The sequence below is a fragment of the Perca flavescens genome, chromosome 9 (assembly GCF_004354835.1).
Source record: "Perca flavescens isolate YP-PL-M2 chromosome 9, PFLA_1.0, whole genome shotgun sequence".
Classification (NCBI taxonomy): domain Eukaryota; kingdom Metazoa; phylum Chordata; class Actinopteri; order Perciformes; family Percidae; genus Perca; species Perca flavescens.
In genome coordinates, this window is record NC_041339.1 from 33,359,155 (window position 1) to 33,384,725 (window position 25,571).

At 40.9% G+C, this 25,571-nt stretch overlaps 1 protein-coding gene across 1 annotated transcript in view; it reads left to right on the forward strand.

Annotated features, from left to right (window-relative positions):
* Nucleotides 1-24,163, forward strand: part of LOC114560976 (adenylate cyclase type 1) — a 48,405-nt gene extending 24,242 nt beyond the window's left edge. The window contains exons 8-20 of the mRNA XM_028586608.1: nt 1,428-1,583; nt 2,322-2,519; nt 6,247-6,344; nt 6,530-6,614; nt 8,972-9,061; nt 10,912-11,171; nt 11,348-11,474; nt 14,282-14,398; nt 17,642-17,788; nt 18,273-18,371; nt 18,953-19,067; nt 21,304-21,428; nt 23,834-24,163. Of these exons, the coding sequence (XP_028442409.1) occupies nt 1,428-1,583; nt 2,322-2,519; nt 6,247-6,344; nt 6,530-6,614; nt 8,972-9,061; nt 10,912-11,171; nt 11,348-11,474; nt 14,282-14,398; nt 17,642-17,788; nt 18,273-18,371; nt 18,953-19,067; nt 21,304-21,428; nt 23,834-24,163 (1,947 nt within the window). The remainder of the gene's footprint in view (nt 1-1,427; nt 1,584-2,321; nt 2,520-6,246; nt 6,345-6,529; nt 6,615-8,971; nt 9,062-10,911; nt 11,172-11,347; nt 11,475-14,281; nt 14,399-17,641; nt 17,789-18,272; nt 18,372-18,952; nt 19,068-21,303; nt 21,429-23,833) is intronic.
* The last annotated feature ends 1,408 nt before the right edge of the window (nt 24,164-25,571 follow it).

Here is a 25,571-nt window from a genome sequence, read left to right on the forward strand (position 1 = left end):
CAGTCATTTCTTTCTTTCTTTTTTTGCATTTCCTCTCTCTTACTCCAGAGGTGACACATCTATCAATGTCTTAATGGTTGATTCTCTGATGCAGAGATGGAGGCAGGCCGTGCTGGCACACACATGGCTAGTATCACTATCTCACTTACTGTAGATGTGCACCAGAGCCCAGTGAGAGTTTGTGTGTCTATCTACTACTAGCATTTTAAATCTGCAGCTCGCACACACACAAACACACACACACACACACACACACACACACACACACACACGCACGCATCCAGGTTTTCTAACGTTGCACTTTCACAGTTTACTGGAAAAATCCAACTCAAGCCTACTTTATTTCCATGAATGAGAAAATTTTCCAAAAACACATTAACTATGTAGCTCTCTTCATCCTTTCCCTCCCATCCTTGACTGGATGTAATGCAAGTTTTTTTCTCAGGTTTATTAGGAAACTGCATTTTGGTTTCCAGAATAACAAACTGGAAGATTGCGGAGTAAAATGGTTGGAAATGATGACTTTTAAAGTTGAATTTGGTGAAAATCAATACAGCGTGGAGACATGACATTTGAAACTAACTTTCACTGTTTTATGCATCATTTAGCACCATAAAAGGAGCAAGATTTCAACACTCGTTAAACTCCTTAGTTTTTAAAGCACCTCTAAAACTAATTACTGAATGCATTACTGAATCACCTTCAGCTGTAGTTTCAAGTTAATGCTAACCTAGCATGTTACCATGTTAAATATAGGCCTACATATGCTTACAAAGCCTAACAATACATGATGCCAAATAACATTCTTGAAAGTAAGAAAAGTGTTGCACACTCTGGCTCAATATGCATTTCTCTCTTTCATTAGATGACGTTTCGGCCCTCAGGCCTTTTTCAAAATCAATAATCAAAATCAGACTCGTGCACTGATGTTGTGTATCGTCACTGTCGGGCAGAAACCTCTTATCTCAATATTTCGTCAGCTTAATTTATTTTACATAAATCAATGCCACCCTTTACCTCTTTAACATGTATTTAAACAACAACGAGGCAATTTCGTCTGACGTAAATTGCTCAATAAAATGTTTTCAAATTAAATGAAATAGCATTTTTCATTTCCTGAAAAACAACGGTTTGTGGGGCGGCTATCTCTAGCTCACCCAGTAAGAGAGTCCTGCAGCGGCGTGGGTTTGAATCTGACCTGCTACCCTTTGCTGCGTGTCCTCCCCCGTATCTCTCCCCCTTTCCTGTCTATCCACTGTCACTGTACAATAAAATAACCCCAACAAAATAACAACGGTTTGTAAGTATGTAAGGAGGTAATATATTATGTTATCAAAATCAAACCTTAGGGTGTTCTGTACATCTCAGTAGCCTCAAGATCTTTCTTTCTTGCCTGTTCATCTCATCATCTTCGTCCTCTTTTCCAGATCTTTCCCGGTCTTATTCTGTCAGACATCAAACCAGCCAAGAGGATGAAGTTCAAGACGGTGTGCTACCTGCTGGTGCAGCTGATGCACTGTAGGAAGATGTTCAAGGCCGAGATCCCCTTCTCCAACGTCATGAGCTGTGACGATGACGACAAGGTATTCAACAGGCAGACTCTGTATCTCACAGAACATCATTACTTTGTTCATAGTTGCATGCATGTGTGTACCACTACTGTATAGAATATATATATATATATATATATATATATATATATATGGGTTACATAGCAAGAGAAATCCTTTTAATGGGTTTGTACGTCCATTTGTGATAAATGGACGTACACACACAAACACACACACACACACACACACACACAGCTGGATTTTTGGGATTTTGCAGCATCATACTGTAAGTCCTACAGTATGCCTGCATTACAACTACGTGTTAAAAAGTAAACCAGTGGAAAAGATATAATGAGCAACTTTTGATGAAAACTCACTGAGAGAGAAATTATGTGAAATGAGCTCAGATTAAAATGCATACAGTAATCGCCACCTTGTGCCAGCATGAATAAATAAAAAGCATACTATAGCTTTTCTCAGTGAATTTATATGTAACAGCGCGTTTCCTACCCAACTAGTGGTAATCAGGTGCAACGTTTTCTGTCTGTATTTCATCAAACTATTTTTTTTGTGTGTGTATAATGAGCATTGCATCCTCACAGGGCCAGGCCAGCATGGGTGCAGACTTTTCATCTTGTTTCCATCTTGCTGTTTGTAAAGTTATGATAAAATCACTAAGTGCATTGGTATGCCCCTCCACACCAGTCAACTTTAACACATGAAACAGGCCTCTGCAGAGACCGATTGTGTTGTCTTCTCGGTGTCTGACAGCGGAGAGCCCTGCGGACTGCGTCGGAGAAGCTGAGGAGTCGAACGTCCTTTTCCACCACCGCCACCGTGCAGCACTCACCAGGAACGCGAGTCAACCGCTACATCGGGCGGCTCATCGAAGCACGGCAGACCGAGTCCGACACAACAGACCTCAACTACGTCACCCTGTTCTACACGAGCAGAGACAGGGAGCGCCAGGTGAGGACAGACACACACACACACACACACACACTGAACATCTGCAGAGAAGCCAGCAACTTGGATTTATATTTACAAAATGTAACATATATATTCTTACCCCCAGAAGGTAACATGCTTCGTGACTGCAGCCCCCCTCCCCCTTCTCTCACATACATACCCTACACAGTCTGTAAATCTTTCTCCCCGTTTCTCCCTCTGTCCCACGCCTGTTGTCTATGATGTGTGTGTGTGTGTGTGTGTGTGTGTGTGTGTGTGTGTGCGCGTGTGCATGCGTGCGAGTGTGCGTGTGTGTGTGTGTGGAATCCACCCACCCTCTCAGGAGGGGGTGCAGATAATGATTTGGGAACGTCTGAGTGGCACACGTGATATCTTTCTCCTGTGTGTGCGTGGGTAGAGACATAAAGGAGACACAGAACAGGGATGTGTGTGTGTGTGTGTGTGTGTGTATGTGTGTAATCTAAACATTCAAACTGGTAGCAGAAGAATCATAATAAAAATTAAAAAATCCTTTAGGAAAATGCCACCAGCAGAAACAAATTGAGACTCAAATGAGTGTTTATTTACTCCCACGCAACTACAGTAGGAAGATTTCTTTCAAAGGATGCTGGTAGGGGTCAGGACACATCGTGGTCCCAGAAGTACACATCTTACCGCACATCAGATCTCTAGAGCTCTCTTTTTGTGGACCAAAAATTGATTGTTTCATATCCAGCTGAATAATCTAGATTAATTCCATGTCATTCGCCAAAAAAAAGCTTTTATCTCATGCAGAAATAAAGAATAACTCTCTGCTATGTGGTGAGATCTGAACTTATACAACATAAAGAAATCAACCTAGTGTCACGTAGGCCCCAGTACAGCACATTCTTGGTCCTGCTGACTGTATAATTTCCCATTTTCTCTGCAGGTCCCCAGAAGGTCAGTCGTTAAGTCGGTTAGTTGATCCTTTGCCACGACTGGCTGTAAAAATCTTGACAACCAATGATAGATGATTTGCCATGATATTTAACACAGCCATTCATGTGGGCGACCTCTAGCTCACCAATAGAGTGTGCGTCCCATGTAGGCGGAGTCTTTTGCAGTGGCCAAGGTTGAATCCGACCTGCGGCCCTTTGCTGCGTTTCATCCCCCTTCTCTCTCTCTCTCTCCCCCTTTCCTGTCCATCCACTGTCACTATCGACTAAAGGGAAAAAAGCTCCCAAAAAATTATCTTTAACAAAGACGTTAATGGCTTGAGTTCCCCAGTTTGTGACCTTAAAGCTATAGTGCACAACTAGTTAAGCTTATCAGCTCAACAAAACTCCCTCTGTATTTCTTAGTATGGCTATGTTTGCAAAATGGTGTAGTCCGGCGACATTCGCACACCTGATGCATTTTGCGTCACCGCTGAGAATGGATAACAGCAGCGTTCAGCTTTGGAGACGAAGAGGATGTATATTCTACAAGAGAATTACCTCTACTGCGTGGAAGAGGGGTGGGGGTGGTGCGCGATCACCGACGGCTTGCGTCACGTGGATGCGCGACAGTGTTTAGAATTCCTCATGGGGGCGACAGAAACTAAGCCCTACAGCTTTAATCTGGGACGATGACAGTCTGAGGGCTAGATTTATCAAGCCGTTTGCGCCTGTTTCCAGGCGCTATTTGCTCGCAAAGACGGACGTAACCGATGCGGGCTATTTACAAACAGGGCGCACTTGGGTAAAACCGCAGATTGTCTGCCACATGAGCGAGAAGAGACAAGTTGCGCTTTCAATATGCGTTCGTGGGAGGGTCGTGGGGAAAGTGGGAGTTCCACCCAAAAAGGTGGGAGGATAAGCGCAAAGTGCGCCTAATTATATATTCCGTGGTATTTACAAAGACTGTCAGTAAGAGCGCGTCTCTATTCTGCGGGGGAAATTCTCCGCCTCTTAAAAGCAGGTCTAAACCAGCCGCAATCGAGTTTCCTCGTAGACCTTTGAAATGGCAACAGTAATTTGAGCAAGACGAAGACATGGGCGAGGCTGAAAATATTTTTAACACAAGAATCACACTTTGTCAGTGAACACAACGTCATTTAGCGTTACAGATCAAGCAGCCATGCAATATTAGCGTTACTGGAAGAAATCAAAGATGACATTGAATCTCCCACTCAGCGTTCACATTCCATTCCAGCAGTTGTTAAACTCCTCGCTACATTACAAATATTGGCATCAGGATCATTTCAAACAGTCATAGCATCAGCAGTGGGAATATCGCAGTCTGCACTCAGCCATATCGTAGCACAAGTACCGCTTCGCTACAGCGCAATTTACGGTATAGTGGGCGGAGAAAGACGCTGATTGCCTGATGGGTGTCAGGGTTGATAAATACTACGCAAAATGTGGAAGCATAGCGTGCGCTATTACCAAACTCGCATAAACAGACGCAGCGCAAACTGCGCTAGTGTTAGTAAATCTAGCCCTGAGAGTTCACATCCTTCTTTCTTTTTGGTTAGCTGCTTCTCATGGGTGAGTAGCTGCCCCAAGTGAAGTTAAGTTTCTCCACGTCTTGTTCACAAGGGTAAGATGGAGCGTGAGAACAGCAGCTGGAATTAGCTCTCCCAGGTGGGTCATACTTGAGGCTGAGTCTAAAGGTGAAGCTTCATCTACACTCCAGATATCACCTGTATTTCAGAAGCTTTGGGTACCAACCAGAAGTATAAGATCATGGATGCAAGCAGGTGAAATTAACTTCCCTCGTGGTAAGCTCACCCTGAGGGGTAAGGTGGCCCAGATATGGAAGAGTGAGCCTCTACAGGGTATGGTGCCGTGTCAGGTCAATTGTTGGAGGTGTTCTGGGCATGTCAAACTGTAAGGACACCCAAAGCCAGAACAGTCTCGAGGGATTCTGTTTCCCAACGAGCCTGGAAACACACAATCTTTCTTTCAGACCAAACAAGCTTGCATAGTTTGTGCTTGGTTGAACATAAAATGAGGTGAGTTACATTACATCTTTAGCGATGCAATAAGGATGTAACGGACTACAAAAGGACGTACATTCAACAATATGAATGGTATCCACATCCAGCCATGCTTGAGACTTTTTACCAGGCCCTCCAAGAGTGGAGTTACGTTTTGTTTTTGCAAAATCAAAGATGCACAAAATTAAGGGGCACATATCTGTGTTCCAAGGGTCCTACTGCATGTTTCCCAGCTCAATATCCTCTTAATATGACACATTAAGGACACCTTTCAAACAGTCTTATGTTCTCTGCAATGTTTTTCCCTAGGTCAAATGTTCCCTGTATGTTTCCCTGGGTCAATATCTTGAAATCACCCACAGCTTATAGCCTACTGATGTTAGTCAGACTCCTTAATATGCCCTCATCGTGCAGGCAAGACAGTTTTCTTGACTTTTGGCATTGATATCTCCACAGAGGCTAAACGGATTTCTACCATGCAATTTGAACAGCAAAGATCCCATACAATGTCTGTTTATATAAAAAAAACACACATGCCCTGGGAAAATAGGACCCTGGAAACATAGGGATGATCCCACAACACCACATTCTACATAGAAAATAATGGTCTTAAAACAATTTCACACTTGTGCAATTGGTGTGAAAGCGGGGTAAGGATTACCAATGGAAAAGGACATTTGACCTGCTCCTACGTTGACACATACAGTTTAAACATCTGAAAGGATGGATGGATGAATGCTTCTTACGTTGACATTTTCTTTCTGTTTTGTTTTGTCCTTTTTTCAGTACCACCAGGTGTCTGACGACCATTTCATCAGCGCGGTGGTTCTCTCTCTGATCCTCGCCGCTCTGTTTGGCCTTATCTATTTGCTAATGATCCCACAGTACGTGCACACACACACACACACACACACACACACACACACACATTTATCCATTTGTGTAGTGTAATTGGATCGATCTTGCTCAAGTGAAGTGAGACAATTAAAAAAAGGAAGGTGTTTTCACTGCAGTCAGTGGAAAAGTGGGACAGCCCATTCTCACTCTGGTCTCTCCTCTCCTCTCTCAGGGGGATGCTGGTGCTGTTGCTGCTGGTGCTGTGTGTGTGTTTCCACGCCGCCTGTGTCATGTACCTGCATCTCACCAGCGTTCAGGTAAGACTCCAAGACCTCATCCTCCTCCTGGATGCTGGTCCGAAACCTGACTACTGGTTTGCAAGGATGCCACTTTTTTCACATGGGCTCGGAATGTTAGAGCTGTGATACTGGAAAGAAAACAAACAAAGATGCCATCAGCAATGGATGATGAATTGTTGCCAAAAATGTAGTTTTTTCACACATAAATTACAGTTTTTTTCAATTGCTTACCAACAGTCGGCACAACTGGAGTCACATGTTTAAAACTCCAGTCTGCACAGCAGCAGCTCATGTGGACCAAACTCTAGTTTGTTTTTCATTGCTTGAACACAGTTTTCAAAACTCTACACACTTATCCCATGACTTTAACCACAACGTGCACAACACTGTGGATTTACAGCACTTTGTTCAAATGCTAACACACTGCTGTCAAAACTGTTAACCACACATTCAAAACAGAATAGATTTCAGTCTGGTGCCTATCAAACACTGCTGATTGCAATTTTAGCTGAAAGCCTAATCGGGTGTCTTATTTTAGACTAGTTAGTGAATGTGTTTACGGTATTTATACAGAGAAAGCTCAGAAAGCCTTTTTCTGTATACAAACACCAAATAAGAATGAAACAGTTATACACTGTACCGTAGCAAAGATACCAACATGTCCAGGTAAGATGTCTGAGGTTATATACACGGCTATAAAAAAAAAGTGAAAAACACTATATCTTTACAATAGTAAAACTGCGTTCTTACTGTTTTTCAGAAAGTAATGGAGGTGAAAGCAATAGAAACACCACATTCATTTTTATTTAGAGATGATGCAGACATCCAATGTGATGAAGAAAACTTGCCACATGATGCTGGAGAGAGGCAGGATTAGTCACACTATTCTTTGGTACTGTTATGTACCTTTACTTTTTTTCCCCAGTAATTCCATAAATTACTAGAGACAAAATACTATATTGAAGAAATGATTTTCAAATGATTTTCATTCCTTCTTGTTTACCTTATGTAAAAATTGGTATAATATGCAATCTATATATTTTCCTTAAATAAACTATTGAGTAGTGTCAAGTCACTCGAATTGTTCATACTGTAAAGATGAGAAAGTTTGTAATTTCTGTATTGGAGTTTGATGCTAGTGTGTTTTTACCCTCAGTGTGTTCTGAGTGGCAGTGTGTGTGTTATCTCAGTGAGGACTGTTCATAGTGTTTGGCTGCACTGAGCCTGTTTTGAGATGTGTGTTAAGAGTTGTGTTGCTTTGAATGAGTTTTGCAGGTGATGTGAACTGTTTAGCTCAGGTGACTGTTGGTAGCGCAGACTGTGGCTTGAGTTTTGTACATGTGACTCCAGTTGTGCCCACTGTCGTTTAGCAATCGAAAAAAACTGTAATATTGTTGCTCCAACACTAGGGCTGCAACTAACATTGATTTTCATTATCGATTCATTATCAATGATGACTGTTATTATAGATAACCTACCCAGCAGTCTGTAAAGTAGCAATAAAATAATATCAGCTCCACCTTTACCAGCTGCAACATTAAGTGCTGTACATGCATCAATAATTATAATCTGGGTTGTATAATATACGTTGTGCACAATGAGTACTTTTACTTTTTATATGTTAATAAGTACACACTATAAAACCTGATAAGTCAATATAAATATATTACATCATATTTTACATTGAAAATTGAAAATTTTGCTTTTACAAATTTGTAAGTTAAACAAACGTTCTAAATTAAGTAGCTCTTACTAGGTTGATTTATGTGACGCTAACTTAAGTTTGTAAGTAAAAAACTTTCCTGATCAAATACATTTTACTAGGCACTTTGTTTTCATCGTACAAATACACCTTAAATATTTTTTAAGTTCAGTAAAGCTAAACACTTTCTTAATTTAAACTCAAAATTGCAAGATAGGGTTCTTAAATACAAGTAACATTTTGAATGTTGGACATTCACAAGTACTTCCACACTGTGTGTTGCTACTTCTACTTAAGTAAAAGGCCTGTATACTTCTTCCACCACTGATCCATGGTGAAACGTTGTTTCGTTTCACTATATACAGTGTATATGGTTGAAATGACAATAAAACCCACTTGACTTGACACTTGATAATTGCCAGTCAGATTGGAGTGGCCGCGCTACCCTCTATATGACACTGTGGTATCATGCTACATTGAGCTGTCATCATATCCTTTAAGCGTCTCCTCTAATAGGCCTGCACGTAATGAGCCACACCACAAAATGCACTCATTTCATCTCCACTCCGGGCTAATGATGTGTCCAAAATGCTATTGAAGTAGATAAACAGGTGCTTCATTTGCTCACTCGTTCTATTTTCCAACCTCCCCTTTTCTTCTTCTTTGGTTTTAGTGCCAACCAGGCTGCCTCTCCATCCAGATCCGAACCGTGCTGTGTGTCTTCCTCGTTCTGCTCACCTACTCTGTTACTCAGGCCTGTGTGGTAAGTGTGTAGTTTTATCATATGAGTTCAAGTTTGAGATTATTTGTTGAGCCCGATATCAAACAAAATCAATTAAAAATCCTTTTCAATGAAAAAAAATAATTAAAAAGGTTGAAACTAATAAAGAATATAGTTCCAAAAAAACTTAAGAAACAACAACAATCCCAAAGCAAAAGCTCTCTGTCTCGCCTGTGACTCACACAACCCTACGCCGTGTGTGGGCAGCTGGTGTAGCCAGTTAAAACATACATTCCACGGCAAATACGCTCCGCTAACGCACCGCATACGTTACAAATTCATGTTGTTGCCCTACACGTCCTGACCTAGCTGCCGTATTTGACAAGTTGGGAGTGAGAATTTGTTGACTATTTATAGTGTATTATAAAGCATTTATTTTAGATTTTAGATCAGAAACCTATTAGAATCATGTATGAATAACCAGGTTTCTCTATGTTTCATGTAAACATTATATCCTCAATATGATCCAAACCAGAATAACACTAAAACCGGGATATCAGTGTGCATGTAAACATCTTACAAAGAATTTGTATGTATGAAAATAGTAATAATAAAACAATGGAGAACAAAGGATATGAGTTAGAAACAGTGTCATCATTTCATCGTCATTTCAAGTCTCTGCAGTACATGGGTTGGCTGAGTCACAGCTGAGCAGATGGTGCACCGCGGAGTCTCAGAAGAATGAGACATTTATTGTTCAAGTGTAAAACACCCATTAAAATATTTTAAAACGCAAATTGGTTGGTGTCAGCATGGGCCCCAGAACTCGGTCAGGCTCTGATGTGTGTGTGTGTGTGTGTGTGTGTGTGTGTGTGTGTGTGTGTGTGTGTGTGTGTGTGTGTGTATGTGTGTGTCTGTGTGTGTGTGCGAGTGTGTGACTACTGAAATATGTAGTGTAAAAATACAGTGAAGCACAGGTGCAGCCTTCTCTCTCTTCTCAACGTAAGCTACTTACGTAGGCTCTGGTAGAGCCTATGTGCTACTATAGATCAACCTTTAGTGGTTAGATTTCATGTCATTTTTTATGCTTTTATATGCTGAATGATTAATTTCCAAGAAACTTATGAGCTATGTCTGGTAAACACACAAGTTCAAATACTGCTCTCCATGATTCTTTGTCGAGAAACTCAAGTTTTACAGAAGGTAAATGGTTTGCCTTTATATTGATGCGCTTTTCTAGTCTTAACCACCACTCAAAACCCACTAGGGCTGCAAATAATGTTTATTTTTATCGATATCGATTTGTCGATTAATCCGTTGATTATTTTTTTTATTAAACGATTAGCTGTTGGTCTATAAAATGTCAGAAAATGGGGAGAAAAGTCTTGTTTTTACCACAACTCAAAATATATTCAGTTTACAGTCACAGAGGAGTGCAGAAACTACAAAATATTCACATTTAAAAAGCTGGAATACGTTTTTTTTTTTACTTTTTTCCATGAAATGACTCAAACTGATTAATCGATTATCAAAATAGTAGGCGATCAATTTAATAGTTGACAACTTATCTATTAATTGATTAATCTTTGTAGCTCTAAAGCCCACAACCTTCAATTAAAGCAACTAATGGATTCGACAAAAGTGTTAGTCGACTAAGAATTTCTTTGATCGAGTACAGCTCTATAGCCTTTGATAATTTTCAGGTTAATCTAATCACTGTGTGTATGATTTTTTGAATGAAACAAGTCTACAAAATGTACAGACGAACCACATGCAGCACAGCCTGAAAGAAGACATCTTAAAACATCTTCTTTTGTGACAGAAACTATCAAAAACCCAAAGAAATATTTGTTTCCTTATGTAACCTCTGTCCTTTTCGTCCCTTGCTCCAGGTGGGATGTGTTCCTTGGGCGAGAGTTGGGACAAACTCCAGTCTCTCAGCGGACGACGGCCCCGCAGACGCGTACAACAGCACCGCGGCGGACAGAGCTTGTTCCAACATGGCGTACGCTTTGCTGTCCTGCGTGGCCGGCACCCTCACTCTTGTCCCCTACCTCCGGGTCTCCTCGCTCCCCAAGATCCTCCTGCTCCTCCTCCTCTCTGTCACCTACACTGTCGTCATGGAGACCAGCGGCTATCGCCAAGCTGTGGGGTAAGCCTGAGCTGCATGTGATGTGTAGTTGGATATGGAAACAACGTGTGTTTGGGCTCCAATTTTTTTAATGTGTATGCATTTTGAATTTATATTTCTTTTCTGTTTTTTTTTTTTATTTGCCTATTAAAGAAGCTAATAGCTGTGGTTTCTCTGTGTATGTGTTTGTTTTTTAGAGGAGGGTTTCTCCACACAGGGGGGTATGATCCTGTGTTGGCTGCCTTGCTGTTTTCTGGAGCTCTGGCTCTGCATTCAAGACAGCTGGACCTGAAGATGCGGCTCGACTATCTCTGGGCTACTCAGGTACGTCCGTTTGTGCTTGTAGCTAGGATTGGGCATCGATAACCAGTTCCAACTTGGAATTGTTTCAAAAATTGGAATTCCAATGGAATAGTTTTTTTTTTTAAATTGGAATCGTTTGGAAACATTTGGTTTAGAATCCGTTCAGCGGTTCCAAATTTAAGTTTTAGTTTCCGTAACAGCCCACCATACTTCCAGGCACTTGTTGTGTTGCAGCCATGGAGCACAGTAAGCGGCACTCTGGAAAAGAGCCCGGTAAAACTGTATACCACCATTATATCCAAATAAAATGTTCCTCTTTTCTGTGAAATAAGCATGCGACCCGTTTCAACTCCACCCCTCGAAAAAATTGGAAAATCGATAAGTACCGGAATCGAAAGGAAGAATTGGAATCAGAATTGTTCAAATCTGGTGGATGGTTGGAGTGATAACTGGCTGGACTGAGCGTTTTTTAGTTTTTTGTCCAAATAGATAACATACTCCTAATGCCTGTAGTGTGCCATCTGTACTATACAGTGTTGAGATAAACAACTGCTGTATGTATTTTGTGTAAGCGTACACCTATGGATGTACAGATTCACGACTGTGGGTACTACCTCTACTACATTTGATCCTCGGTCTCCTTTCTGTTTTATGTTATGTGCCTTGTTGTAATTGTAAGGTTGTTGGTTTGATCCTCAGCTCCTCCTGAGTCCTGATTACAGCACAAAGTGTCCTTGAGCAAGACACTGAACCCCAAATTGCTACGGTTGTGTTTAGGGAAAATTGTAAGTTGTGTATGTAGTGAAAAACATATATACAAACATGTGTGCTAAATTATTTTAATGTTTTTTTTATGTCAATGCAGTAAGAATATTTCAATATTCTGTTTCCAATGCAGATTAACTGTTTTGTCAGTCAATATCAATTTTTTTCAAATTTTTCAATATTGGTAGGCCTATCAGTCTTCAAATCATTATCGGTTGAGCTCCATTATAAATTATTATTATTATTATTTGGCTAAATGTTTGCATATAGACCGATTTGTGATCTGTACATATTCAAAGTAAGCACTTTCAATGAATCAATCAGTGTTATAGACAGTTGAAACCTTGTAGTGTTATATCAGCATTTATTTGGACCTTGTGTAGGAGAGTGTAAAGTTGGTCTGCAGATTATCAATCTAATAGACTAAGTGTACTATAACATGTAGCCCAGCTGACAGATAGAGGTCCAAAAATTTGAAAGCTGGGACGCGGACCCGTGCAGAACTGAGAAATTTCAGACTCGAACCGACCGGACAAAACTTTGTGTCTTACCTGAAGTAATGATAGTAGGAGTAGTTCCTTGCCAGGAAAGTTGGCAAAATGGCAAAAAAAAAAAAGTTTTTGCTGTTTGAAACAGCATGGTTAGCTAATCCAATCGTTATTTCATCTTAAAAGTCCACTTGCTGTGACGGTGACGGTTCGTGACAAACGCGGCTCGTTTAGAATAAGCTTTGCAGTTTTGTTGCATCTAGCATAATAAAGATAACTTTGACTGTTTGCTCTTTTAAACTAACGCCGGTTACACACTGGCTGTGTCGCATGAGCTCGTGGCATGCGGCTCCCATGGTAACAGGTTAGAGCTTACACACTGCCTGCTTGACACACGTCTCAGGCGCGGCTCGAGCCGCAACGAAAACGTATGCATGCTAGAAATAGGACCGACGCCTATTTTTCACGCGACATGCAAGCGTGTTGGAAGCGTTTCCATGCAAAATAGAATAGGAGAAGTTGTTTATGTCATTTAGACACGAATACATATTAATAAATGACATGTTGATGTTTGAAAGTCTCGAGGTTTTGATATAAATGCAGATATAAATGTAATAAAAAAAACAAAATCGATTCTAATTTTGCACCTGTCAATACAGAACGAAATATTCTGTAGCCTATCGCTTGTGGCCTGACCTCGGCTCGGTCTACTGCTCTCTGACCCTTAGCTTCCCGAGCATGCACACGCACACACGCACGCACACACACACACACACACACACACACACACACACACACACACACACACACACACACACACACACACAGAGGTATTATACAGTATACAGTTCAACAGACATTGGGACCCGCAGCAATAGAACGTTACCCAACCCGGACCCATATAAACCGTGGAACCGAAAGAGTACGGGTCCCAGGATGGGTCTCGGGTTCTAGGGTTCGGGTAGTAGACCCGAACCCTAGAACCCCCCTACCTCTACTCACAGATGCTTCTCACTCGGTCAGAATCTTAAATCTTTAAGACGATGTGAAATTGTGTCGCTCGATTTTTATTTATTTGTTTATTTTGTTTTATGATATGTATATTCCCCTAGCGCTATAGTAAGCTATTTGTTAAAATAAAAAAATATAACCTACGCCAATATAATTCACAAAATAAAAAAAAAGAAAGAAGATACAGACACTCATTTCTTGAAACAAGTTGATTTCTGATGGAAATAGGTTGAAATAGTCTCACATGACAGATTTTTATTACAAAAACTTTCGGATTTAATTTTAGGCAGCAATGGCTTAATATACGCCTAAATGCATACAGTGTGCGTTTGAATTGTATGTTTGTGTGTTTGCATCCATCGTTTGTCTTATTTGTCATTATCTCCCTCTAGTGATAAGGATAAGCAATTACATCTACCTCTGAGCTTTGAGCTGCAATGAAGCGTCATTGTATTTTTAGACAATAGAGCATCCGTTTCACTTTGGATCTACATCCCTATGACTCTGTAAGGACTCATCTCTCCTTCTCCACTTGTGTGTTGTGCGAATTGCTGATGGCGCCAGGCGGAGGAGGACAGATGCGACATGGAGAAGGTGAAGCTGGACAACAAGAGGATCCTGTTTAACCTGCTGCCGGCTCATGTGGCTCAGCACTTCCTCATGTCAAACCCCAGGAACATGGTGAGCATCCGCAGACATGTCCAGGCTCGCCCAACATGGATCACCAGAGAGTTAAGGCCTCTGAAACCAGCAAAGACTTCCCAGTGTTTCCTGTTACACCCGGGAGGGGCTGGTTGGGGATGGGGTTTTTTTCTTCGTTTTTTTTAAAGACACTGAGACATCTGGGTTAAAACTTGACAGAGTATATAGGATTGTTCTTTAGACGTCTAAATCTATGAGTCCCAAACTTATTTTTGCTTGTCCCCCGTCAATAAAAGGACACGTTTGTCACAGGTTGTGTGACAATATGTCTGAGTTGTGAGCAGGTCGATCAAAGAGTGATTTTCCCTTCTCAGATTGTTTCACTTGAATGACTTTTACAAGCCTGGAGAGGTAAAGTCTGGGGAAAAGTCTGAAAATAGAAATTCTTTTGAATTACATCTTTCAAACTACTCATCTCATGACCCCTTAAATTATGACCCATTGGGAGATCCTGGTATAGATGCTGAGACTGCGTGATATAAGAGAAACATAATAATAATAAGAAGAAGAAGAAGAAAAAAGATAAATGTGGACACATTCAAACAGTAAATACTGATGACAGAGAAATATACGTACATGTAACATGTAATTAGCAATATTATCTGATTACTTATCAGAATCCAAGTATGTTAAACTCACTGTTAAGTACTAATCCCTACTAGATACGTTCTCTGTGTCTATGAAGATATTATATGAATATTATATACAGGGATGATGATACAGTAGTTAGTGAGCCAGTGCCCCAGGCTTTTTCAGGACTTGCTGCTGCTTGCGGTAAAGTTTCCTACAGTCCTGCTGAATAAAATCATACACGTCCTACTGCCTTCATGAAATGCATTAAGCATTATCAAAAAAAAAATTGTTTTAATGCACACAGAACTGGATTTGGTGAAATGAGATGGAGCGAGTGTTCTCTCCTCACATTTCTTTCAGCAACCTGGAGCTAAAGATATAGTTTGTCTGGATCTCAGGGGTGATAAAGTTCTGCAAACAGAATGAAAATTGCATGATATCAGTAGCTGAGCTGGCTGTTACAGGGACAACCCATGCAGTTGATTATTTTGAATTAGTCCCACCTCTTTTCAGTCTCATTACCGCCGGCTTAGCGCACATTGCCACTGGTCTTTAATCCAGTTAAATACTGCCAGATCACTCCGCAGTGAAACTAGAGGCCTAGACGTTTAAACATTTGTCACTTTTCAACCAAATCTAACTGTTAGATTAGGGTGTCTTTGGACCCATAAATCACCAAATGAATGCTTTTTGGCTAGTGTGAAAAAGGACCCCTAAACTCTCCCGCCGAATAAGTGCACCCAAGTCTTCCAGAAACTGAGTGAAAACACTGCAAGCTGGTATTCAGTTCTTTATTTAAGTAATGCAGGAAAATTATACGTGGATAGTTTGCTGGTTAAAACTGGAGCAGGTTGCAGGCTTCATGTTTGGATGCATATTGCTAAGAAATGTCCAATATGCCCTGCAAGTGTTTGGGTCTTAATGTGGGAAATATATCCCAGCTGTTTAGGACAATGGCACTGCTTCACCTGACCATATGTTGTGATGTTAAAGTGGAAGTGTGAGCTGACAGCCCTATGTGTCTGTATCCACTGATTGATGAACATCCCCTCCACTGATCTCTGTTCCTTCCTTGGCCCCCTCCTCCCTTTCTCAGGAAGTGATGAATACATACATCCTTTCAGGAAATTTGTAGCCCCAAAAGAGTACAAGCTTTGTAAACACTAACACTGCGTCCATATTGTCTAGGCTGCATACTTGGACAATTTTGTAGGTGTGATGTTAGTATCCAACTTTAAAAGTTATGAGTATGAATATGCATGGATGGAAAAATTATGTATGGATCTGATGGCTCATAACTAGTAACATGTGTGCTGTAATTCCTGTTAGGAGACATTTTCAAATTAACAAAGTGGAACATTCTAATGTTAAAAACTGAAATAGAAGCTTTTATTTACAAATCCTTCCATTAAACAGCACATAAGCAAAACAATGTTTCAAACTCCTCCCCCTCCCATATTATTGTATATATTGTATATATTCTAAAATCAGCATTTTAGCTTTGCAAAATAGATACAGAAGCAGGAAATATTATCATAAAGGGTTACATGTATTTGCCTGGTAATTGTGTAATTGTAATACTTTGTATAGTACAAAGTATTCAGTGCCTGTTTTGTGTTAAAGAAGACAACTATAATTAGGACACAGCTTTGATGTTGCAAGCCAGAATGTAGCCTATTAGAAAAATAAAACACATCAGAGCTAAATTGTAGCAGAATGAGCTCAAGGACTACAAACACATTGACCACAAGGGGGTCTTTGACTGACATAAGAAATGATTACTTACAGACTTAAAGAACAACTTCAATAACGTTTTGGGAGTTGGAAGGGATCCAAAGAAGAGTGGTTCAAATCCAGTCCATGGTATGGGTCAAGCTCCAAAAATGCAAGAACCTCCATTTGCAATAATGCACCTGGACAGTTTCTTTGCATTACACCTTTTCTGCCTGGTAAATGTCTTACGAACTCCATACCCCATACCCCTTCTGTGAAATAATCCTGATGACATCACAGTGACATCATCCAGAGGTTTTTGTTTTCTTCTCACAACTGACAATGCTTCTGCAGAGCTACAGTAGGCCGAGACTAGTAAACACTGGGGGCAGGAAGTCAGGAAGTATGTTTCCAGCACATTGGTGACCCCTCGCAGCTAAAGTGTATAGAAAGGCGTCCTCTCTTTCCTCTGGGCTAAAGTTCACCCATACACTGTATTCATAACACAGCACAGTGGGACTCTGCTGCCTGGAATTCAAAGTTTATCTGTTCCAACATTATGCTTGAAAAAATGCCACATGCAATCATACTGGATTTGTTTGCCATTTATACACGTGTATATATATATATATATATATATATATATATATATATATATATATATATATATATATATTTGTATATATATAAATATAGATATATATAGATATATATAGATATATATATATAGTATAAATATGTTCCTAAGATGTGTGCAGTGACCTTAGTCAGTACAGAAATTGCAACCCAAAAAAGTTATCTTGCTTATTTGATATTTCTTATCACTTGGAACCTGATTGGTAATACACCTGCAGTATTGCTGTCAAAGACATCATGACAGTGAAGCGCTCCTGATTCTTGAATCTGAACCATAAGCTTTCTCCCCCCCTCCACCAGGACCTGTACTACCAGTCCTACGCTCAGGTCGGAGTGTTGTTCGCCTCCATCGCCAACTTCAACGACTTTTACATTGAGTTGGACGGGAACAACATGGGCGTCGAGTGTCTCAGGCTGCTCAATGAGATCATTGCCGACTTTGATGAGGTAAGTAAATTTTGTTGCATCGTAAATCTGCAGTTTTTTATATATATATATATATATATATATATATATATATATATATATATATATATATATATATATATTCCCCCAGTAATCATGTCTGCTTGCTCTGCCTTTGTAGAATCTGGGGCAACATGACCTCCATAATCTCATTTAAAAAAGATGACATTGTGGCCATGACTGAGGGTTTAAAAAATACTGTGTTTATTGATGCATCATAATAAGCAATGGTTGCGGTTGGGAAAGTTTTCAGAATAAGGAATGACTTACAGATGACTTTTGGCCTGCTTGAATCTATAATCAACAACATGAAGCATTCATTTACTCAAACACGCTTTGGATTTGTTTGCCAACACAAGCTATAATATATATGAACCAATAATATATACTGTATGAACTGATTTTAAAATTTGCAAAAGTAGTAACGCTTTCCTCCTGTTTTTTTCTCTTTTTTCCACCCTTCCAGCTTATGGACAAAGAGTGCTACAGGGATATTGAGAAAATCAAGACTATTGGCAGTACATACATGGCTGCAGTAGGGCTGGTTCCTACAACTGCCTCCAAGGTACACATGCAGAAGCTACATTTAGATCCCGTATGAAGTTTTGTGTTTGGAGGGTATTAGCACGCGTCAAAACCGTTGATGAATGCACACGGCAGTTTTGAGAGGCCTAGTATTTGCAGGTAGCTATTTTCTGCGTGTTGATATTTGTCACTTTTCACTCCACAAATCCTCTGTGAGGGATTACCGGCCTCTGTGGTGTCAGCATATACTGCATTCATAAAGTTTCAAACAACATGAGGGCCCTTTCTGCAACTTCTGCAAAACTTTACTCAAACTTAGCAGTCAGTCACAAAGGTGGTTTGACTTTGGGGAAAACCCTGGTGCGTGCTTTTGTGGCGCTCCTACATAATAATGTATATAATTACATAGGGGAAACAGAACTGCAGGGTAATATCACTTTCTAACTTGGACGTAAGCGTGCTTGTTTGTGCATAAATGTGCGTTTTTTTGATATTCAGGGCCAGAATTGTCCGCAGATATAAAAAGAAAAAGAATTAAACTCATTTAACTTTAAAAAAAAAATTTTAAACTACAGATTCCGTATGGGCCTGCTGACATTTGTGTGTTTCTCTGATTCACAGGCGAAGAAGTCCACCACCTCACATTTATGCACAGTGTCAGATTTTGCCATTGATATGTTTGACGTCCTGGATGCCATCAACTACCAGTCTTACAATGACTTTGTCCTGAGAGTAGGTGAGTGAAAAGACACACACATGCACACACAAACACACACTGGTCAATGTAAACATCGGCATTGGAGCTTCTTCTGACCTATTGCACTGGACACCACCGCTGCTCAGTGCCGGTAAGTTTGGAAGGAAATGCATCACAGAAAGAGCGTTGGCTCCAGGAAGCTAGTCACAGTGAGACCTGAAGTTCTGGGTTCCATTGTGTTGGGTATCCTGTGGAGAGCCTGCAACAGGAGCCCTTGTTTAATCCCAGCGTAGCCTGGTGTACACAGTGCCATCCTGTCTGCAGACTGTGGGGCTGCATGTGTCAAAACTGCATGTGTTTTGTGTGCTTGGCTGAACCCCCTTTTACACAAATGCAACTTTTAGGAATTTGCATAATGCTGGCTTTCCAGAAAGTGCAGAAAAACAAAGTTTGGCCTATAAAACCTGCAGAACTGTGGCTTTAGAAGCATTACATTACATGTCATTTAGCTGATGCTTTTATCCAAAGCGACTTCCAATTAAGTGCTTTCAACCCTGAAGGTGTAAACTCCAGACAACAAGTAGTAAGTACAAGTATATTAGCTATTAATAAGCAAAACTACAAAGAGCCATATGAAAGTGCAGCTTCAAGAAATGTGTGTGTGTATATATATATATATATATATATATATATATATATATATATATATATATATTTTATGTTTATCCGAGGTGTAGTCGGAAGAAATGTGTTTTTAGCCTTTGGCGGAAGATGCATAGGCTTTCGGCCATCATGATGTCAATAGGGAGCAAACAGTCGGGATTTTGTTGAGTGATTAGTTCTCCCTCGCTGTGAGGGGGCAGCAAGCAGGTTGGCTGATGCAGAGCGAAGTGGGCGGGTTGGGGTATATGGTTTGACCATGTCCAGGATGTAAGTTGGGGCTGATCTGTTCGTGGCCCTGTATGCAAGTACTGTGTCTTCAAGTCTCTTGAAGCGGATGCGGGCAGCAATTGGTAACTAGTGAAGAGAGCGGAGGAGCAATCAATGCCACTGATTTGCAGAGAGACATGTTGTCACAGTGGTGTAATTAGTAACGTTGTTTTATTTATCAGTCGGTTTACCAGTTGGTACTGAACTCAATTGGTTTGAAAGCTACTTGTTTAACAGTAAGTAATAGTCGCATACACTGTGGTTTTCCACCAGGTTCCACACTAGGTTTTATTTCTTATCTACATCAATGATTTGCATTTGATATCAAAAGAAGCACTCTCCTTTTTTTATGCCGACAATACCAATATTTTTTGAACAGGTAAAGATGCACATAGGCTGATATCTCGTATGAACAATGTTCTAGGTGAGATGGAGAGTTGGCTCAAATCCAATAAATGATCCCTTAATGTTAAAAAGAGTGCTTATATGATCTTCAAATCTAAAAATAGAACCATATTAGGTCATTTTCGCCCAATTCTTTTGTCTAATAACGCGCTTGAATGTTAAGTTCAGAGTAACAGTGTTTTAAGAGTATTGCCACTAGCATTCACAGGATCGATACCAAAAAGAAAAAATAATCAGTCTAACACTGGATCCTTTTGGGTTGTGCGTCAATCACTTTGTCAGAAATTTTACACAATGCACATGTTTGTAATTTATCATTTAAAAAAATGGTCCTTTGTTTTAACATGCATGTGATTTAGTAATAAACAGAGAAAGATAAATGCCAAATGTTTAGCAAATCACTTGATAGTAATGAAAAGGCAATTAGAAGGAGCTTATCAATGGTGCACTCGCCTAATTACTCGTACCACACACAACAATATATAATTTATACCTTATAAATCATGAAACATAGTTATGCTAGGTGATTCTGTCCCTGGTGTTACTTGGCATAAAATCGAGGAAGGGAAACTGCATTTGCTAAACTCTTCATGCAAGGCTTTAAAGGTCCAATGTGTGGGAATTTCTCCCATCTAGCGTTGAGATCATATATCGTTTGTGAACGGGCAACACAGTGTTTGATAATGTACAACTAAACACGTTACACACTGGACCTTTAAAAGGAACACCAAACAAAACACCTGGCTCAATATGTTCTGTTTTTAATGACAAAATAACCTAAAACAATGATTATTATTTCTTTGAAATATTATTGAAAAACAGATGAAAATGATATTAGTTGAATGTGATCTGAGTTAGAGCACTTTCATTGTTTTAAAACTTGAGACCTGAATGTTGTTGGGTGTGTGTTTCAGCCCCTTCGTTGTGTTCATGTGTCCAGGTATCAATGTGGGACCAGTGGTGGCAGGAGTGATTGGAGCCAGAAGACCTCAGTATGACATCTGGGGAAACACAGTGAACGTAGCCAGCAGGATGGACAGTACCGGGGTACAAGGAAAGATCCAGGTACTATACTTCAGTCTTCTTTATTTCCCCAGGTGAAAGTCTCATAGAGATTGTTTCAAGAGAGACCTGGTCAAAAGGACAGCATAAAAAAAACATCCAAACCGAAAAACCATGCCAACAATTTGTGGCTTTAGAGAGACGTCGGTTTAGTTTTAGCTTAGTTTACTTGAAGAAGTATTTCTTGGCAAAGAGCGTCTGGGCACAGTAGTTGTGTGTAGCTTTCTGAAGTCTTGTTAAGTTAGTTTGGTACTACCACTGTGCCTGCAGATCCAAAACCTAGTCTCCCATTGCCAAACCCATCTCCACAGTTCTTTAAAGATAGATCTGGCTAACACCACACATAACATTCTGGGATAGGAGAAAAAAACGCTCCAGGTGGTTTGCATTTTTTTAAACCAATCACAATCGTCTTGCGGCTGTCTCGGGAAGGAACCTGTTTTGCGGAACATTTGCACCCCGCTAAAGAAAACGCCAGATACAACATTAAACGAAGTTATCTGTTCACGCAGTACAGTAACGTGAGCTATTTAAATTAGCTGGATACATGGTTAAAGGTCCCATGACATGGTGCTATTTGGATGCTTTATATAGACCTTAGTGGTCCCCTAATACTGTAACTGAAGTCTCTTTTATATAGACCTTAGTGGTTCCCTAATACTGTATCTGAAGTCTCTTTTATATAGACCTTAGTGGTCCCCTAATACTGTAACTGAAGTCTCTTTTATATAGACCTTAGTGGTTCCCTAATACTGTATCTGAAGTCTCTTTTATATAGACCTTAGTGGTCCCCTAATACTGTAACTGAAGTCTCTTTTATATAGACCTTAGTGGTTCCCTAATACTGTATCTGAAGTCTCTTTTATATAGACCTTAGTGGTTCCCTAATACTGTATCTGAAGTCTCTTTTATATAGACCTTAGTGGTTCCCTAATACTGTATCTGAAGTCTCTTTTATATAGACCTTAGTGGTTCCCTAATACTGTATCTGAAGTCTCTTTTATATAGACCTTAGTGGTCCCCTAATACTGTATCTGAAGTCTCTTTTATATAGGCCTTAGTGGTCTCCTAATACTGTATCTGAAGTCTCTTTTATACAGGCCTTAGTGGTCCCCTAATACTGTATCTGAAGTCTCTTTTATATAGGCCTTAGTGGTCCCCTAATACTGTATCTGAAGTCTCTTTTATATAGGCCTTAGTGGTCCCCTAATACTGTATCTGAAGTCTCTTTTATATAGGCCTTAGTGGTCCCCTAATACTGTATCTGAAGTCTCTTTTATATAGACCTTAGTGGTCCCCTAATACTGTATCTGAAGTCTCTTTTATATAGACCTTAGTGGTCCCCTAATACTGTATCTGAAGTCTCTTTTATATAGAACTTAGTGGTCCCCTAATACTGTATCTGAAGTCTCTTTTATATAGACCTTAGTGGTCCCCTAATACTGTATCTGAAGTCTCTTTTATATAGACCTTAGTGGTCCCCTAATACTGTATCTGAAGTCTCTTTCCCGAAATTCAGCCTTGGTGCAGAATTACAGCCACTAGAGCCAGTCCCACAATGAGCTTTCCTTAGGATGTGCCATTTCTGTGTCTGTAGTTATTGAGGAGGAGAGAGGGGGGGTGGGGGGGGCAAGGTGGAGGGTGGGCGGGTGGCTTTGACCAACTGCCACTTTGCTCGTTTGAAAGCCATGATGTCTCTCTCTCATGGGTGGGCCAAATTCTCTGGGCGGGCAAAGCAGAGAAAGGGGAGGTAACCTTGCTCCTTATGACCTCATAAGGAGAAGATTCCAGATCGGTCCATCTGAGCTTTCATTTTCTCAAAGGCAGAGCAGGATACCCAGGGCTCGGTTTACACCTATCACCATTTCTAGCCACTGGGGGAACATAGGCAGGCTGGGGGAACGCATATTAATGTTAAAAAACCTCATAAAGTGAAATTTTCATGCCATAGGACCTTTAAACGTAACTTGCTCTTACCAGTGTATCGCCGTGTGTACTTTGTCCACAGCAATCCCACAAATCTGTCCCGAAACATCGCAATTACAAAGTAGATAGTAAATGCTGTAAACATATTCTTTGTAAATCTTTGCAGTCATACATCTAAAGAACCAAGCAGGCCTGCATAAAATTGTTTTTCAAAACTTGCCATTTTTGGCGTGTAGCTTGCTGGCTGGAAGTTTGTTATTGTATCCTGTAGCGAAGGGATTTTGAGAACAGCAACACACAGAGAGCAGACATGTCAGGATTTATCCTGGAAATGTACTTTCGTCGATCCAGACTAATTCCTTCCGTACATTGTTTTAAGTGAAAGCAACGCAGCGTATTGGAGAGCTTTTTTTGCTCAACTGTCCCCTAGTATGAAGAGCTAACATCATGAGAAACCTCCTCCTCCTGTGTTTCCTCTCCAGGTGACAGAGGAGGTTCACCGTCTCCTCACAGACCACTACAACTTTGTGTGCCGGGGCCAGGTCAGCGTGAAGGGCAAAGGTCAGATGCTCACATACTTCCTGGAAGGGCGCACGCACGGCAGCAGACCGCCTCAAATCCAGCAGCAGCCTGGCAACGGCGAGCGGCGGTTCAGCGCGTTCACCCAGGGCAGCGTTTGCACCAGGCTGAGCCCCGCCCCCACCGTGACCACCTACGCTACGGCCAGGACCCCGAGCCCGAGCACGGCCAAACCAACCACTTCCTCCAGCGCCACCAGGTACCTGCCCTCTGTCCCCACGGCAACGGTGTGACAGATACTTTCTTCATTGTGATCGTGGTTAACAAGAAAATGAGAGTAGACGGAGGGGAGGGGTGTGGGGGAGAGGGGGGGGGGATAGCACGGATGGCAACAAGATAGCGGTAGCAGGGAGAGTTTTTTCAAAGCGGGGAAAAAGTAGAGCCGACCTCCACTCTTCTTCTACTGGCTGTGGGAGGCAGCTGAGGCGCTAATCGTCCAATGGGAGGCCTGGACTCGGGGCCTGGACTGCGTTTAGGCGACCTTGGTCAGACTCTCCCGCCACACTCGAGGCCTGTTTGATGTTGCACACCGGCTGGGGTGCCATGAACAAGACGCAGGATGCTTTCAGCCACGTCGCTCAGTAACCAATCGAAGGTTAAGGGTGTCTCCGCGATTTCAGAGTCGACACCCGCAACTGTCTCCACAACTGCAACGACCTAAATCAGCATGGAAATAACAAACAATTGCACAATTGATAGTGTAGCACGAAAGCCTCTCTTGCAACAACAACCACATGTGAAATTTCCTTTAACAACTTTTAGCTGACCCTTTTCTCTCAGTATGAAGCCAAATCAGTGCTTTTGCCTTAGCGAACACCCCTCACAATGAGTTCCTTGCCTTTTTTTTTTTTTTTTTTTTGTGTGTCCTTTTAGATCCTTTATTGATTTATTGGACACCACTTCGGATGAATTAATGAATTGCAGGGGGCATTGTTGTCCAAGAGGTATATGTTTTTAAAGTGGATGAAGCCAAATGTATAATTGTAAATGTTAGTATAAAATTGCCAAAATACGACAGGGCATTGCCTTCAAATCATCTCCTGGACATTTATGCCCCTTCACTTTAACGCTCCAGCGGCACAGGAGGTAAACTCTTGTTACCCTGAGCCGCTCAGTGTCTTTAAGTGCATGATGCCACTGCTGCATTTCAGTCATGTGTGCTGTCTGTTTCCCTGTGATGCTTGACTTCCAGATTCTTCCTCGTCAAAGTGTAGCAATAAAGCGGTTTGTCTCCTATCTCCGCCCCTTGCATGCTGTAGCCAGCTGGATCCTATTTTTGACCTGATATTGTATGTAGCCAATAGAATGTGCATAGCTAGCCACACAAGTCTGTATCTCTGTGGAGTTGACGCATGACTTAGAGAAACTTATTTTCTGTATTGTGCGAGTGTGATTCCTTCCTCGTGGATTTCTATTTGAAAAAAGAAAACCTTTGTTTTTTTTCTCTGCGTGCTTGTATATTAAGAAAATATTTTCTATTGTTTAAATATTCCGTTCTACTATTTTCATGAACTCAAAAATCTGCTTTGGTCGAGCGAAGAAAACTGCTGTTTATGAGGAGACACCCAAACCTCTGTGTCTGGCTTCCTCACACAAATCCAGATGATTTATTTTATGGTATAGCATGCTACTCACAGTAGG